The sequence below is a fragment of the Desmodus rotundus genome, chromosome 6 (genome assembly GCF_022682495.2).
Source record: "Desmodus rotundus isolate HL8 chromosome 6, HLdesRot8A.1, whole genome shotgun sequence".
Lineage (NCBI taxonomy): Eukaryota > Metazoa > Chordata > Mammalia > Chiroptera > Phyllostomidae > Desmodus > Desmodus rotundus.
In genome coordinates, this window is record NC_071392.1 from 64,921,348 (window position 1) to 64,937,613 (window position 16,266).

Genomic DNA, 16,266 nt, shown 5'->3' on the forward strand with positions numbered 1-16,266 from the left:
CAAAGCCGAGTTACTAAAGAAAGTTATTTACCCTTGCTGAGTGCTGAGTTTTATCCTCTGCAATGTGGAGATAATATTACCTACTTTGTAGGGTTTTCTATATGTTTCTGGCACATGGAAAGTATTAATATTAGTAGTAATGGTAGTACTATTTGCTATTCTGACTAGAAGGAGGGACACTAATAGCTATTTCAGTAATCCAGATAATGGTCATGATAAACAAGAAGGGACAAAAGTTAAGCAGAGGGATTGTGAAAATATTAGGAAAATCATCTGTATGTACTTAATATTTGCATTTGTAGGAAAGGGCATCAGGAAAAAATGGGCCTCCTTCAGGGAAGAGTGGGTAACTATTAGAAGAAATTAGAAGAGGAGAGAAATGGGTTTAAGATTAAGGATTCCTTGCACAACAGGAATTGGAAAGAGGGACCAGTAGAAATTGTGAGTTTAGGAAGGAAGGACATGGAGCTGAATTACATAGAACTGAGATACCTCACCAGGGCAGAAAGATCATAGGTCTCACTAACACAGTGCCACTGGAGAAACCCGCTACGTGGGCTTTAACAAAAATTATTAATAACAATGATGACCTCAATTTTTTGATGTGAAATAAAACATTTAACATTTCATTTCTAACATTGTGTCTTGCTGACTTTTGTAAGACCTTTTTAGTCATCTTATGATAGACAAAAACATTCAGGATTTCCTAAAATTCCTTGTACTTTAAACTGGCAAATGTAGTGAATACAGAATACATTAGTATATTCTGTTTGCTTCTCTTTCCTGAACATTTCCTACATGTTGTTATGTATTAAACTACATGGTAAATTTCTTGAGAACAGCAATTCTAAAAATTTTATATTGATACACTTCACCTAGCACATATACACAGAAGGGTAAATTCTTATTCGATGACTCTTTCAGAAATATTTTGAAGTAGGCATGTCAGTTGCAAGAATTATGTGAAAAAAAATGTTTGTGAAAAAAAGAGTTTGAGGAGATATTACATGACAGCATATTATTTCTGGGAGTAACAAATAAAAGTAATCAGCAGTGCCAATTCTGTTCACAGTCAAAATGAAATTTCCTCTATTCTCAGTGACTTTAGAGTTTCCAGTTTTTGTATTTTGTTGTTGTTATTGTTAAACAGGTGTTCACATCTTTGAAAAGGCCAGTGAGAACCTTCCAAAATGAAAGTTGTTTTTTTTTTTAAGTGAGGAGGAGCTCTGAACATAGGAACATGAAATACCTACAGCTATTGCCAGCAGAAGAATCCCTTTCTTTCTCTTTGTGGCCCCTGTCACCAAATACAAACATTCATGACTCAGTATGTTTTCATTTTGACTGCCAAAGTTGATTTGTTTTTTTTAATGTACTACATCTAGACTTGGAAGTGGAGATGAGAATGGAATATTTTCTTCCGCATTTTTGTGTTTTTGTTCAGCTCTAATATCTACAAAGCACTTGCGTATGTAGTGATGCTTGGTGTCATAGGAGTAGGCCCGTAGGTGTAAATTTACTTGGAGAGGAAAAAGAATGCACAACATATTTCACATAGTTTTCTGATTTCAGTTTTTGAAAACTATTCACTCAGTGGGATGGCTCAAAGTCTTTATCACAGGGAAGGGCATGGAAAGAGTTGTGTGCTGACAGAATAACTTGTAATGTGGAAACATGAGTGAGAAAGTTCAGATTCTTGACCTTCAGGCCTCCTCTTTTAGGAGCATCTCCACGTCTTGCTTATATATCCTACTTTGTATCTAGATCATAGTAGAATGGATTCCTAGGCAAACTGATAATTATTTTTAAAATATCATTTTTATCCCCATGACCATTAACTTATTCTATTTTTTCTTGCTTTCCAAGTACCCAAACTATCTTAGAGTCTTTTCAATATTTCCAATTTTTGTAACTAGTACTGGAGACTTTGCCAGTTTAAAAAGAGGAGTTAATATAATTGGGCCCTCATTGACTTCTTAAGGAGATTATAATCATATTTCCTTATTGAAAGAGTGACAGATTTCACCGTTCTCTTGCCTTTTTTATTCCCAGAAAACTACCTCTTTTGTACTTCACCAATTCCTCATCCCACCATACAGCCCCACAGTTGACAGCAAGAACATTCTAGGCAGGCCAGTGTTTACTTAATGAGTAATTGAACTGTCTTTATTCAGTGAGTCACTCTCTTGTGAAAGTACCTGGGTTTGGAGAAGTAATTGGCTTTTATAGTGTTCATGATGGGAGGTGGGAAGTGGGGTGTGAGAGGAGGTCAGGGGCTTGGGATATGCAATTGATTTAAAAAAAATGTTGAGATCCTTTTGTAAACACAAAATGCGTTACCTTAAGCATTCATCACGACAGTCATTACATACGAATTGTAATAAAACCATTTACTGTGCAAGATGAAGAAGTAAAATCTCTGTGTTGTCTGTTTCACCACTGCCTGACATATTTCATATTTAAGACACTGGAAGAAAAAATTGGGAGGGAAGTTGGCAAGAATTTACTAAAAGAAAAATACTTGGGAGGGATATTGGCAAGAAGTATGAAAAACTTGGGAGGGAAGCAAAGAAATGAGTCAACAACTGTTCTGAAAAATCCATCAAAGTGATACCACAGGACTAATTAAATTAAAATTAGTGACCTCTGGATTTCCAGATCTGGCCAAAACTAACCTGCATTGAACATAGGTTTAACCTTTAGATGGTCAATATATTGTACCATTGTAGCCGGATTCAGGAATGTTCCATTGGGAGATCTGTAAATAAAAAGGTGCCATAGGAATTAACATTTGCATTTAATAGTAGCAACACATAAAGGACTCTGAAACAGATATTTGAAACACATTTAACTGTGTTTCCTAAACCAGAATAAACCACACGAAGTGACTGTACCTTGATCCACTTGTAACTTGCCACTGATAGGTAATTGAGTTTGAAAGCACTGACATTTATGTACTGTGATATGAAGCAAGTGCATTTATTTTATAAGACTACTGAACTGGAACCAAACAGGAATAGCATGGCATATCCTGAACAAAACTGTTATTTCACTTCATTTGAACCTTGGAACTTAAGAATAGTAGCTAACATCTATTGAGAGAGCACATGTCAGTACTGCTGTGTGAAGCACTCTGCACACGTTGGTATATCAAATTCTCACTTTCTACTTATCTAGTGACAAATTTGCCTAGAATTTGCAGTCAAAATGTAAATGTATGAAATTTTAAAAGTACGAACTAGGTTTTAGGAATTAAAATTACAACTCTGGAACTAATTATTAGCTTAATAAATGAGAGTTCTTACATCCCTAAAACCAAATTTGCCCTAAAACTCTCTTAGTAAGATATGGGCAAGTCAACAGAACAATACTATAAAAAATTTAATGATAACTAGTTCTAGCTATTTCATGAACAGATAATGAAATTAAGATATTGAAGCCACACCTTCATCTCAAAACAAACAAACAAATAAAAGCATGGTTTTCCAAAGGTAAAAGGCATCATACATATCCCTCTGGAAGAATTGGGATTCTGAACGCGGCGCTCTTGGAGTTTCCCATCTTCTAGTAATGACTAACTAAACAAGGGCAAGATAAGATTCTACACTTACATTTCAATAGAACATTAGAACTTAGTAATGTTCATAAAGACCTTTCCAGGAAGAGAAACTTCTTTTCCTCTGAAACTTCTGAGTGCAAGTGTTCTCTAGACAAAATAGCCCTTGGAATGGCAATTATATTATCATTAATATGTTACAAAACCAAGTTTACAATACCTAATTTTTATTTAGAAGGTTTAGTTACCTTGAATCAAATTTAATAAATTTAAAAACATTTCAGTAAACATTTGTTGAGTTCCTACTCTGGACACAGGACTGTGTTAGGCACTCTGTATGCCATCTGCAAGTATAACAAGGATCCCCGTCTGCAATGAACTTTGATTTACAGATATTTTTGAGTAGAAGGTATTTAAATATATTTACTTACTAAATATTAGTGACTGCAAACATTGAACTAGAGACTGCACCAAATTCTGGGAACTATTAATAACAAAACAAGATCTCTGTCCTCATGAAGCTTTCATTCTAGTGGAGATGAACAGGTAAAAACCAGTACAGTTTGATAAGTCTTATGATATCAGTCAATATAGGATCCTTATCTGAGTACAGAGAAGTGGCACTTAATCTGGTCTTAGAAGGTCAAGCAAGGTATTTCTGGAAGAAGTGATATCTAAGGTGAGAGATGATGAATGAGTAAGAGTCATTTGAATGAAGAACAGGGAGAACATTCCAGAAAGAAAACAGAATGTACAGGGTCTGGAGCCAAGAGAGAACATTGTATGTTTGAGGAGTTACAGCTTCACGTGGCTAGGATGGGGAATAAAATGAGTTTAGAGCCGAGAACAACATCGCACTTTGGGGGGAGCTCAAGGTATTGCAGCAAGGCTGGGCTCCGGAAAGGAAGGGGTATATGGTGACAGCTGAACTGGCAGAGGACAGTCAGACTGTGGTTTCTGTCTCCCCACTTGCCGTCAATGAAAAAACAGCCAAAAGATGCAGAAAGGCAGAAGTGTTCCACTTCACTTTCATGTTTCATATACCTGGTGAAATCCAATTCTCATATTTCATGTTTCATAATTCTCATGTTTCATATACCTGGTGAAATCCAATTCGCACTCTAGCTGCAGAGGAGTCAGGGAAACATGGCGCTGAGTGGGAGCACGGGAAAGTACTCTGGGAGGAGAGCAAATGGGTCCACAGTACCTTTTCTTTATTGGGGAAATGCCATAATCAAAACAGTATCTTAGTTAGGGTCATCCAGTGTAATATGCAGACTAGAGGGGGATAATGTAGATGTGTGGTTAGAGCTTTAGCAAATTCTTCACATCTTGAAGAATAAGAAGTGAAAGTTTAAGAGACTTGTTTAAGATCACCTGTGTCACAATCAGTGAGATCAGCAATAAAATCCATTCCCTATCTTTTTTTGCTACATACTGTTTAGAGATGTTGCCTCTTAGAAAATAAACTCTATCGTAGACTCTAATGACTTACCTATTGACCATTGCTGACTTCAAGTTAGAACTTCATGATAGTTAATCTCACTGTTATTGCAACAGTATTATTAAACCATCAAGATTATAAATCTTCTATTTGTAGAGAAGGTAATGATAACAAAGACTTGTGAACTAATGGCTTTGAAAATTCCATGACTTCATTTAGAAAAGTATTTTCAGGACATTAATTTTCATGTAAATGATATTTCAAGCTACCACAATTCTAAATATGTATATCTTAGGAAAGTCATCTATTCTTAAAATTTAAAGAAGTCAGGAAATTTCTTCCCAGTTCTTCTCACAAATTCTTTTCCTTTTCCTCTTCCCTCAGTGCAAAATCTCTTCTTCATGCCTCATAACCTCAAATTTAAAGTATGGAAATCCAAGAGGGTGGGCAGTCAGCACAGGGGAGGAAGCCTGCTCAGGTCAAGTTGAGCCATTGGTGTTGAGAAAATAAGGATCAGGGTAGGATTCCTTCAGAGATGATGAGTGAATGAGTATTGAAACATATCTCCTAAACAACTGAATTACAAAGCAGAAAACTAGTTAATAAGGACCTTGGAGGTATGTCAGGGACTCCAGAGCAGGATAACACTGCATGTGCCAGTGAAATACTGAGAACTAAGAGTACTTTTTCACGTATTGGATTTCTCCCAGCCTCTTGGGGGGGGGGGGTAGACCTAGAAGAGAGAGTTAAGGAATTAGTGGCTTCCTAAATGTCAATTCTTAGACCAACTGAATCAAAATCATCTAGTGAGCTTTTAAAAACTAGACTTTTAAGGGTTATTTCAGAGAATTTGAAATCTGGAGTCCAGAAATCTGTAGTTTAATGGGTTTAATATAGAGCCAGAATAAGATAAATAAGATTTTTTAATTTGTTTCAAGTCTCTTTTTCGATTTACTTCCTTGGGAACATTTACCCAGAAACACCTGAAATTATTGAATTTTATAGTTCTTCCTTTAAAAGTGCTAAAGTTATTAGTTTTGAAATACAAATATAGACCTATACATATACAGAAATAAACACTAAAGAGGCATAGGGATAGTAACAGAAATACATATATTCTCACAAGTTCAGGCATAAAATTATATATGTGTATATATATGTGAATAATAAATAATGTTTAATATTGGTGTCAAAAACTGTAACATTCATTATAATAGTGTTTTTTGTACTTTTGTTGAGTCCCATAAAATTATATTGGAATTTAAGTTTCCTGCTATAGATTTGGTCAGTACTAAAGCTCAATGAAGGAATAGCTTTTATTTTCCAAGGTGATGATAAGTTCTCACATCTTATGCTTTCTAGCAATGATGAATTTTTATGCAATATTTCTATATAGTTATTTGCAATCAAGTTTGACATAGGGTCAACAAACTACCTTTCTTAATAGAGAGAACTCCAATTCTTAATTTATGAATTCATTCATGTATCTTTCCTGCTGTAGAAATTAACCTCTGTTGATATATATCAGAGAGGTACACAGAACTTTTAAGATAACACATCCACATTTATAACAGCTATGTGCAAAAATGGTTAATTCATTCTTTCTCTCTCTTTCCAGTACTCTCTTGGCTTTCTCACATTCTCTGCTTCTGTTCCTCTCTTCTCCCTTCTTCTTCCCTCTATTCCACCAGCACTTTTCTCCTCCCTCCTTCTTGCCCATTTCCTTGTGTATAAAACACAAGACAAGTGTTTAGTAATTATTAAACATTAATAACAATGGCACTAACTCTCCAATGATTTACTGTTAAAGACATGCTTTATTGAATGGCATTACCTCTAAAGTTCATGTTGCCCTAACCCAAGCATTTCACACTCCTCTCTTACCACAAGCAGCTATGTTGTCAAGGTTATTCTAAAGAGTGATAAGGCAGTCATAAAACAAGGTTTATGGTATTTTCGTATCTACAAAGCCACAGGAAGCTCAAATGTACTCAGCAAATATTGCAAAATCACACAGGACCATTAAATGTAACACTACCCTTTCTTTAAAGTTCTCTTTATTTTTCTCTCTCTTTCTCTCAATATAACACCCTATATCATCCCTCTATTGAATGTTAATGTCAGAGTTAATGAGCTTTATATTAGCAATTTCTCTTTAACACTCATAATTTGTCTGACTCAGTTGAAAAATACTTGGGTGATGGTGTTAGGTACATTTAAAAGAGTAAAATGATAAACATTTGTGTGAAAAGTGCATATGGGTATATTATACACTTCTTAGTAATAAAATAAGCTAATCTTTATTGCATACTTATTATAACATTACTTTGACCCTCTCTGGTACTCTTTATCTAAATATTTTCAAGTGCTTTACAATCTCAAATAGACCTAATGTATTTTATGCACAGAATCCCTTGAAGTTGATATTTGCCTTTCTAACCAACACATTCTAAAGGAAATTAGCCAAAGAACAAGTCTCTGAGAAGTCATAATTATAGGTTAAAATGCAGATTCCAGGGCTCTGCCCCAATTTTTCTGAAGAATAGATAGAGCATTTTTTTAAACAAGCTCCCCAGGTGCTTGTGAAACAATTGGTCCAGGAACCACACTTTGAGAATGAATGATTTAAATACTTTAAATACTTGATTTTATCTGTAGATAAATTGTGCTGAGAAAATTATTAAAAATTGAAATGGCAGTATAGGATGGCTTCAGAGAAAGGTTTTTCAGGGTCTCCTTCAACAAGAAAATTAATTGATCATGACTTTTATAAGTTTATATTTGATTTATTTTAAGATATGTTTTTTTATTGAGGTATAATTGACATAACATTATACCACCAGGTGCACAACACAACAGTTTGATATTTGTATATGCTGTAAAATGATCACCACAGTAAGATTTAGTTTTAAAAAAAATCTCAGTAGTTAATTTTTATATAAGAAATCAATTCACATGCAGTTCCATTTAATGATTTCCTCCAACATTTAAAAAAGATTTTAATTATTTATTTTTAGAGAGAGGGGAAGAGAGGGAGAAAGAGCAGGAGAGAAACATCAATGTGCCAGACAAACATTGATCAGTTAGTTGCCTCTTGCACGGCCCCAGTGGGGGTCCTGGCCTGCAGCCCAGGCATGTGCCCCGACCATCAATCAGACCCCAGACCTTTCAGTTTGCTGGACACCACCAAACCCACTGAGCCACACCAGTGAGGGCCAGCAATTTTTATGAATAGCTGCAAGGGAACTCAAGAGAAGTTGCAGTGTGAAGGAAGAGAAATAGCATTTGTCTCTCTGTATGCAAGGCTTTGCCTAGCAACTCCGGCTTTTAGGCTGCTTTTTAAACTAATGAGAGCACCAAGTGCTATAATTTTGTTTTAGTTTATAATTTTCAGGGAAGGGAAAATCTGCTGTGAAGGCTGAAAACCAACACCCTTAAGATAAATATATTACCAGATTTGAGTGCTCTTAGTAATCAGCAAAGTGTTTAACAGTGTACACAAAACGAAGTGTTTTATGTTAAATCAAATAGGAAAAGCCAAACACTAATAAAGAAATCTACAAATATACAATAAACTAGGTGATCATGACAAGTGCTCACATTAGCAGCAGGATATTGGTATTACTAACTCATTTGATCTTAAAATAATAGACTTATTCACAATCTTTACAATCTATCTCCACCATTTTGTTCATTTCAATCTCAGTAGCTTCCTATTAATTACAATCTCTGAGCTACTTGTTAAATTATCTAAATTTGCACACCATTTCATATATGGTTTCAGTTCAGAAAGGAGGCCAAAAACATTGCCTCAGAATACTAAATCTTTTCAGATGCATGAATTTTTATTTTAATGCTTTTTAAAAGTGATCTGTCTCACTAGTGTCTATTTTAGATAGAAAACATTCATATGACAACATCTCCCTTTTCTTTGTATGTCTGTAATTAAAGTATACTTTAATTGTTTACTAGTTTATGACCTATATTAAAGTGGTTAATTAAATCTTTAGATGTTATTTGGTATTCTCCAGGATTATGGCTTATCTTCCAAATTAGATTTAGAATGGCTGGGAGTCAAATACTAAACTTCTTTTACAATGCCTAGGATGGTTGTTGCCACAGAAAATTCATTAACTGGGAGAAAAGATGACACAACTCATGTGGAAGGGAGGTGACAGGGGAGGCAGCATAGTTGGGGAGGGGACACAGTAATGAGGTGCTGGGTGGGTCGGTGAGAGAACTTTGGGAAGGAGTTGCCTGGTACTCATGGCCACCCACTAACTATATTTAGGTCCTGCAGGGGTGGTGAATGTAAGTAGTATTCTTTTAGGGGTTTTTTTGAGAAGTTTATTCAGTTTTGGAGATTTCCTTTTAAAAGGGATTTTTTTTTTACTCTTTTTAAAACATTTTATTGATTATGCTATCACAGTGGTCACATTTCTCTCTCCTTTTTATTCCTGTCTGCCCTGTAGCCCCTCTCCTACCAGCATTTCCCTACTTTAGTTCATGTCCATGGGTTATACAAATAAGTTCTTTGGCTTCTCCATTTCCCATGTTATTCTTAACCTCCCCCTGTATATTTTGTACCTACCATTATACTTCGTATTCCCTGTACCTTTTCCTCCCATTCTGCACCCACCCCCTCCCTGCTGTTAACCCTCCATGTGATCTCTGTTTCTGTGAATGTCGTCCTGTTCTAGTTGTTTGCTTAGTTCATTTTTCTTTTTGTTTTCTTATGTTTGGTTGTTGATATTTTTGAGTTTGTTGTCATTTTACTGTTCAAATTTTTGATCATCTTCTTTTTTATTAGATAAGTCCCTTTAACATTTCATGTAATAAGGGCTGAGTGATGACGAACTCCTTTAACTTGACCTTATCTGGGAAGCACTTTATCTTCCCTTCCGTTCTAAATTAATGCTTTGCTGGATAGAGTAATCTTGGATGCAGGTCCTTTCCTTTCATGACTTAGAATACTTCTTTCCAGCCCCTTCTTGCCTACAAGGTTTCCTTTGGGAAATCTGCTGATAGTCTTTTGGGAACTCCTTTGTAGGTAACTGTTTCCTTTTCTCATTCTGCTTTTAAGATTCTCTCCTTAAGTTCTTGGGTAACTTAATTATGATGTTCCTTGGTGTGTGCTTCCTTGGGTCCAACTTCTTTGAGACTCTCTGAGCTTCCTAGACTTCCTGAAAGTCTATTTCCTTTGCCATATTAGGGAATTGTCCTTCATTATGTTTTCAAATAATTTTTCAATTTCTTGCTCTTCCTCTTATCCTTCTGGCAGCCCTATGATTCCGATGTTGGAACTTTTAAAGTTGTCTTGGAGGTTCCTAAGCCTGTCCTCATTTTTTAAAATTCTTGTTCCTTCATTCTGTTCTGCTTGAATGTTTATTTCTTCCTTCTGGTCCAAACTGTTGATTTGAGTCCTAATTTCCTTCCCCTCACTGTTGGTTCCCTGCACATTTTCCTTTATTTCACTTTGCATAGCCTTCACTTTTTCCTCTATTTTGCGACCATACTCAACCATTTCTGTGAGCATCCTGATTACCAGTGTTTTGAACTCTGCATTTGATAGGCTGGCTATCTCTTCATCACTTAGTTGTATTTTTGGGGGAGCTTTGATCTGTTCTTTCATTTGGGCCAAATTCTTTTATCTTGGCAAGCCTGTTACATAGTAAGTGGTGGAGCCTTAGGTATTTACCAGGGTGGGGCAACTCATGTCACTGCATTGTGGTGCTGTATGTGGGGAAGGGGTCCAAAAGGAAACAATGCTGCTCGTTTGGGTCTGGGTTGGCTTTCAGTCACTTCCTCTGCTACCTACACGGAAATTGGGACCTCCTACTGCTGATTCCCTGGTGAGTGGTTTTGTGTACATTCTACGAACCCGTGGGTCTCTCCAAGTAACTCTCCTGTGAGGCTGGGAATTTCTCCCACTGCTGCAATCTGTACAGGTTTTTTCAGTTAGAGGTTTTAAGGCTTTTATTACTCTGCACTGGAACCCTGGGTTGCATGGTCTATCTTGCTCCCCAGCTGTTCCTCCCAGTTTATCTGCATGCAAATGTGGGAGCCCCTGCTCCACCAACCACCACCTTGCCTGCCCTGGTCCTCCAGGTGCTGCCTTGCCTCGAGTACTCTCTCCCTGGGCTGCCCCTCTCCACCCCTCCTACTGGTCTGGATGAATGTTTTTTCTTTAACTCCTTCATTGTCAGACTTCCAAACAGTTCTATTTTCTGGCAGTTCTGGTTATTTTTGTTTTTAAATTTGTTGTTGTCCTTTTGGTTATGCAAGGAGGCAAAGTGTATCTACCTACACCTCCGTCTTGGCTGAAATCCTAAGAGTTAATTTAAATTGGAAGGAAGTGTGCTTGAGCGCATTAATAGCACTTGGAATCGTGTGATGGCCTATCGATGATATGCACACATACTTACATATCCATGAATATACATAGGCTTTACTTCTTTATATTTCCCAATTATTACTTAATAATAATTAATGTCATTTTAGAAATTAAACAAAGATTTATTTCTTAATTTCAGCAATGTTTTGAGTAATTGAAGTGGACTTGAAATAATTAAGATGCAGTTCAAAATTCAGCTGTGGTTAAAAACAAGTGTCATATGATTACATTTGAAGGAAAAAGCACCTTCCAAATTCAGATTCAACATACTAACAATTCCTCTCTTACTTTCTATTTTTGATAATAGGACATTTCCAAGTTTGCAGAGAAAGACAATATAATTCTTGGAGAAGGTGGACTCACACTGAGTGGAGGGCAGCGAGCGAGAATTTGTTTAGCAAGGTGAATATCTGATTATTGGTCCAGTGAGCATTTGCTGTAAATATCATGCATGTCAAAATTATAGATATATCTCTATTTCTTTATATTGCTTTGGAATTGAAAAGTACTTGGGGCCTGATGACTAGCTGCTTAAGAATAAACTTCAAAGACTATGGATCATTATATAAATAATATTCATATGTGTTAAAATTATGGCTTTTTCAAAATGCATGCCCTATTTTGGTGTTTGTATATCTGATTGCCCTATGTTAGGGGGGTCAAACTCATTTTCACTGGGGGGGCCATATCAGACTTGAGGTTGCTTTCAAAGGGTCGAATGTAATTTTTGTACTCTATAAATGTAACTACTCCTTAACTAGGGGAAAGGAGCTCTACATTCGGCTCTTAGAAGGCAGCTGTGAGGCTGACATGGCCCTCGGTGAAAATGAGTTTGACAGCCCTGCCCTATGGTGTGTTCTACTACAAAGGAAAACTCTGGGATTCCGCATAGCACAGGAAAGATGTGATGTAAATTTTTGTGAAGTCCGTCACACAGTCCCTCACTCACCCCCACCCCACAATGAACACACCTGCTCTAGGCTTCCGTTTATGCTTCTTAGTTTAGATCAATATATATTTTCAAGTTTTTCAACATAATTAATAATTCTCATAACAATAGTAGCAAAGCAAATTGTATCACTTGGCTTAGAGTCAATAATCTTTAAAGACAAATAAATAAGACAAACACATTGAATGCTGTAGTGTGAGATTCCTTTAGTAGAGACATCCTTGGTCTAAGCATTTTGAGCTGTCAAAGAGAGAAGTACATACAGTTGATTTCTATTAAGAAGAAAATTTTGTGGTTAAACTGTCATGTTCAGTTTAAAAACTTATTGGTGATATGGGATGTCAAATATTCCTCTAGTTATATTTGAACAAAATCTTCTTGCTGTCTTGCCAACATTGTTAATAAGAAATCACATTGACTTAGTGATATTTTGGCTCCTTTTCCTTACTTTTTTTTCCTGCTTTTAAAAGCTGGAAAGGAAAGCTAACTCACTGAGCAACTGCAATTGCCTAATAATATTCTAGGTTGTGTGTGTGTGTGTGTGTGTGTGTGATTTTACTTAGTCCCCACATCACCCTGCAAAGATAGGATTGTTCTCCCACTTTATGGAAGAAATCATGAGATAATTAAAGCTGTTAGATATTAACTTGCCAAAACTCATATTGGGAAAGGTAGAGTTACAATTTGAATTCGGTCCTCTCAACTCTCCATTAAATTGTGCCTTGATCTTGGGATTACAATTTGAAGAAATAAATCAATAGATATGGATAATTCACAGGAAAAGATAATGCCTTCTAAATAAATGTAAGTTGTTAATTAACCTGTAAGCCAAAGTAAGACTCATCTTAAACATTCCATTTCATACTTAGGTAAGATATGCTATGTGGTTCTAGACATTCAACATACATTTGTGTTTGTATTTACTAGTTTAAGATGTGGTTTTATTATAAGGTGAGTGCAGTTTGAGGTACTACTGAAAATAATTATTTTTATTCTGATTGGAATGTATTATATGTTGTTCAGTTTTAGATGGTGGAGATTTTATTTCTAACCTGTTAAGAAAATGTGGTCATAGATGTTCGGGAAAGAGAGAGATATATAGACCTTGAGGGTATATTTTGATAAAGGTCTTTTATCTAGCTTTTACATCTTGTCTTCAAAAATAGTTTATACTGCAAAGGTTTTCCTTTTATATTTTACTTTGACTTTTTGTCATTTCTGTATTTTCTCTTAGAAACCTGCTCATTGAACACATTATTCTTTTTACTGAGAGTACCAAGAATTATACATAAACACTGAATTCTATGTGTTTGGGGTATGGGTAGGGTTACTTACCACCACACCTGGAAAATTTAAATGTTATGAAGAACATTTATTTCCATTAATATGGGACTATATCTTCATCTTATTACTGTTCTAAGATCAACTTAATGAAGAATTTGCTTGCTCACAAAATTTCATTTTTTAACTTAAAAGGTCAAATAATATGGGTATACATTTTTACTGTGAATTATTCATTCTTAGCTTGTTTGGAATTTTTATAAATATGATACAGAGTCTGAGCAAAAAGCATATCAATCACACAGCCAGAGTAGCACTGCTATCAATTTGTTGGTAACCATCTACAATGAAAAACATTAAAAAGAAATAATTTCATATAAGTGCTACAATTTAGTTGCTGTCTCTGACATTTTACAGGATCGAAGTAATCTATTTTATTCTATTTTTTCCCCGCCAAAATGCAAAGTCTTTGAGGGCAGGAGCTGTGTAATTTTTCCCATTGTATTCCCAGCATGTAGCACTGTGCTTTGCTCTGTGCTTTACTGTGGTTAGAAGGTGTTCTTTTTTCTATTTAAAGTAATGTCTTAAATTATGTGGCCTTGTGTGACTCAGTTCGTAGCTTTTGCTAGTTTATATTACTTACTTTTAGCAAAACCATGTTAGCAATTCTTAGAGTGTTGTAAAAGCCATAAAAATCATATGTAACTTATTTTATTATTCTTCATTTAAAATCATCTACACTAAATGACATGGGAAGTACTGAGGAGGTCTAACTTAATTTTCATTTCCTTTTTAGAGCAGTATACAAAGATGCTGATTTGTACCTATTAGACTCTCCTTTTGGATACCTAGATGTTTTAACGGAAAAACAAATATTTGAAAGGTATGTTCTTTGAGTAACATAATGCTCATGCTAAAAGACAAAGAATTACTGTACTATCATAGACTGCATATTTATTTCAGGAGAAATATGCCCACCATTGTGACTCAGTAAGAAGGAATTTAATATTGCACTTAAGTCTGATTTTCCCTTCACAATCAAGTTTCAATATCATTTCCATGTAAACTTCTAACTGCCTCCTGCTAAACCAATTTCTCCCATTGTTAGTGCTGTAATATTCACTATCTGTGTAGTTTTTATAGCACTATTATCTTGGGACATTATTTGAACTGGTTATTATATTAGAGATTTTACTTGCTTTTTTGTGTTATCATTTTATCCTATCCCCTCCTTAGATAGTAAACTTCTTAAGGAATTAAATAAGCTGAATGTTTTTTTTAATAAAACATTATTTATTTTAAAACATTTTTTAAAATAAACATACCTTACTGATGGTATGTTTATTGACTGGAGAGAGAGAGAGAGAAAGAGAGAGGGAGAGAGAGAGAGAGAAACTTCAATGTGAGAGAGAAAAAAAAAATCAATCAATTTCTTCCTGAACCTGAACCCACAACCTAGGTACATGCCCTGACCAGGAACCAAACCTACAAGCTTTTGATGAGTGTCGCTCCAACTAACTGAGCCACCTGGACAGGGCAAAAAGCTGAATGTCTTAATGTTTAATGTAAGTGAATGCTCAGACTATTCATCTACAGAAAAGCCTCCTTCAGAACCTTGTCCTCAGTCACACACAGCTCAGGATTTACATATCACTGGAACTCCTAATAGGGCTCAAAGTATGTGAAGTTCCAAAGAGAAACAGTTTTATGACTTGATTTCAAAGTTTCAAAATTATTTCAATGATTATAAAGTAGTTTATTATGAGAACTGCCATGATAGTCTTCTAGAAATAAAGATTTTAAGCAAAATGGATATAGGTGTATGTATGTATAAAATGGCATTATTCTAGGAAGAGCTTTTCCAGGAATTTAGTTAAACTTAATACATAAGATACTATTTTTACAATCCTGTGACTGTGATAAGTAACTTCTGACCAATATAAACTGTGCTAGCTTTGCTAGGATATTAGAGTACACACTAGAATTATGCCTCTTTCTATACAACATGTAATGTTTTAATACCTAGAAGAAATTGGTCTTTCTTAGGTGGTTCTATTCTGGTTCTAGAGGGAAAATGTTTAGAGGAGGGTCAATTTATCCAATTTCTAGCTTTGCTGTTGTTGATTTAACAAATCCGATTAGTCTTATTATAAGCTGTTGAGAACTAAATTGGTGATCAACTTAAAATTAAAAGGGAATTTAATAGAAAATTTAAAGAACAAGAAAGCTCAGACATTTTAGAAGTTACATAGAAATATAGTCCTCTACAAACTACTCCCCCTCACCCACCCCCAGGAATCTTTTGTTTTTAAAGTGTATTTTATTGATTATGCTATTACAGTTTTCCCAATATTTCCCACTATACCCCGTCTGCCTTGCACCCCCAACCCTCCAGCATTCCCCCCTCTTAGTTCATGTCCATGGGTTCTATGTATAAGTTCTTTGGATTCTCTGGTTCCTATACCATTCTTAACATCTCCCCATCTATTTTATGCCTACCAATTTTGCTTCTTATTTCCTGACACCCCCCCAATTCTTCCCCTTCCCCCCCACTGAAAACCCTCCATGTGATGTCCATTTCTCTGATTCTGTTGATGTCCTAGTATTTTTTTTTTTAGGTTCAGTCATTGAGAGTTGTGAGT

At 35.5% G+C, this 16,266-nt stretch overlaps 1 protein-coding gene across 8 annotated transcripts in view; it reads left to right on the plus strand.

Moving 5' to 3' along the window:
- The window catches only part of CFTR (CF transmembrane conductance regulator), a 209,671-nt gene that overhangs the window by 81,046 nt on the left and 112,359 nt on the right, over positions 1-16,266 (plus strand). For all 8 annotated transcript variants that reach the window (XM_053926745.1, XM_053926748.2, XM_045191452.3 and 5 more), the window contains 2 exons: positions 11,702-11,796; positions 14,421-14,507. In XM_053926745.1, coding sequence (XP_053782720.1) covers positions 11,702-11,796; positions 14,421-14,507 — 182 coding nt within the window. The remainder of the gene's footprint in view (positions 1-11,701; positions 11,797-14,420; positions 14,508-16,266) is intronic.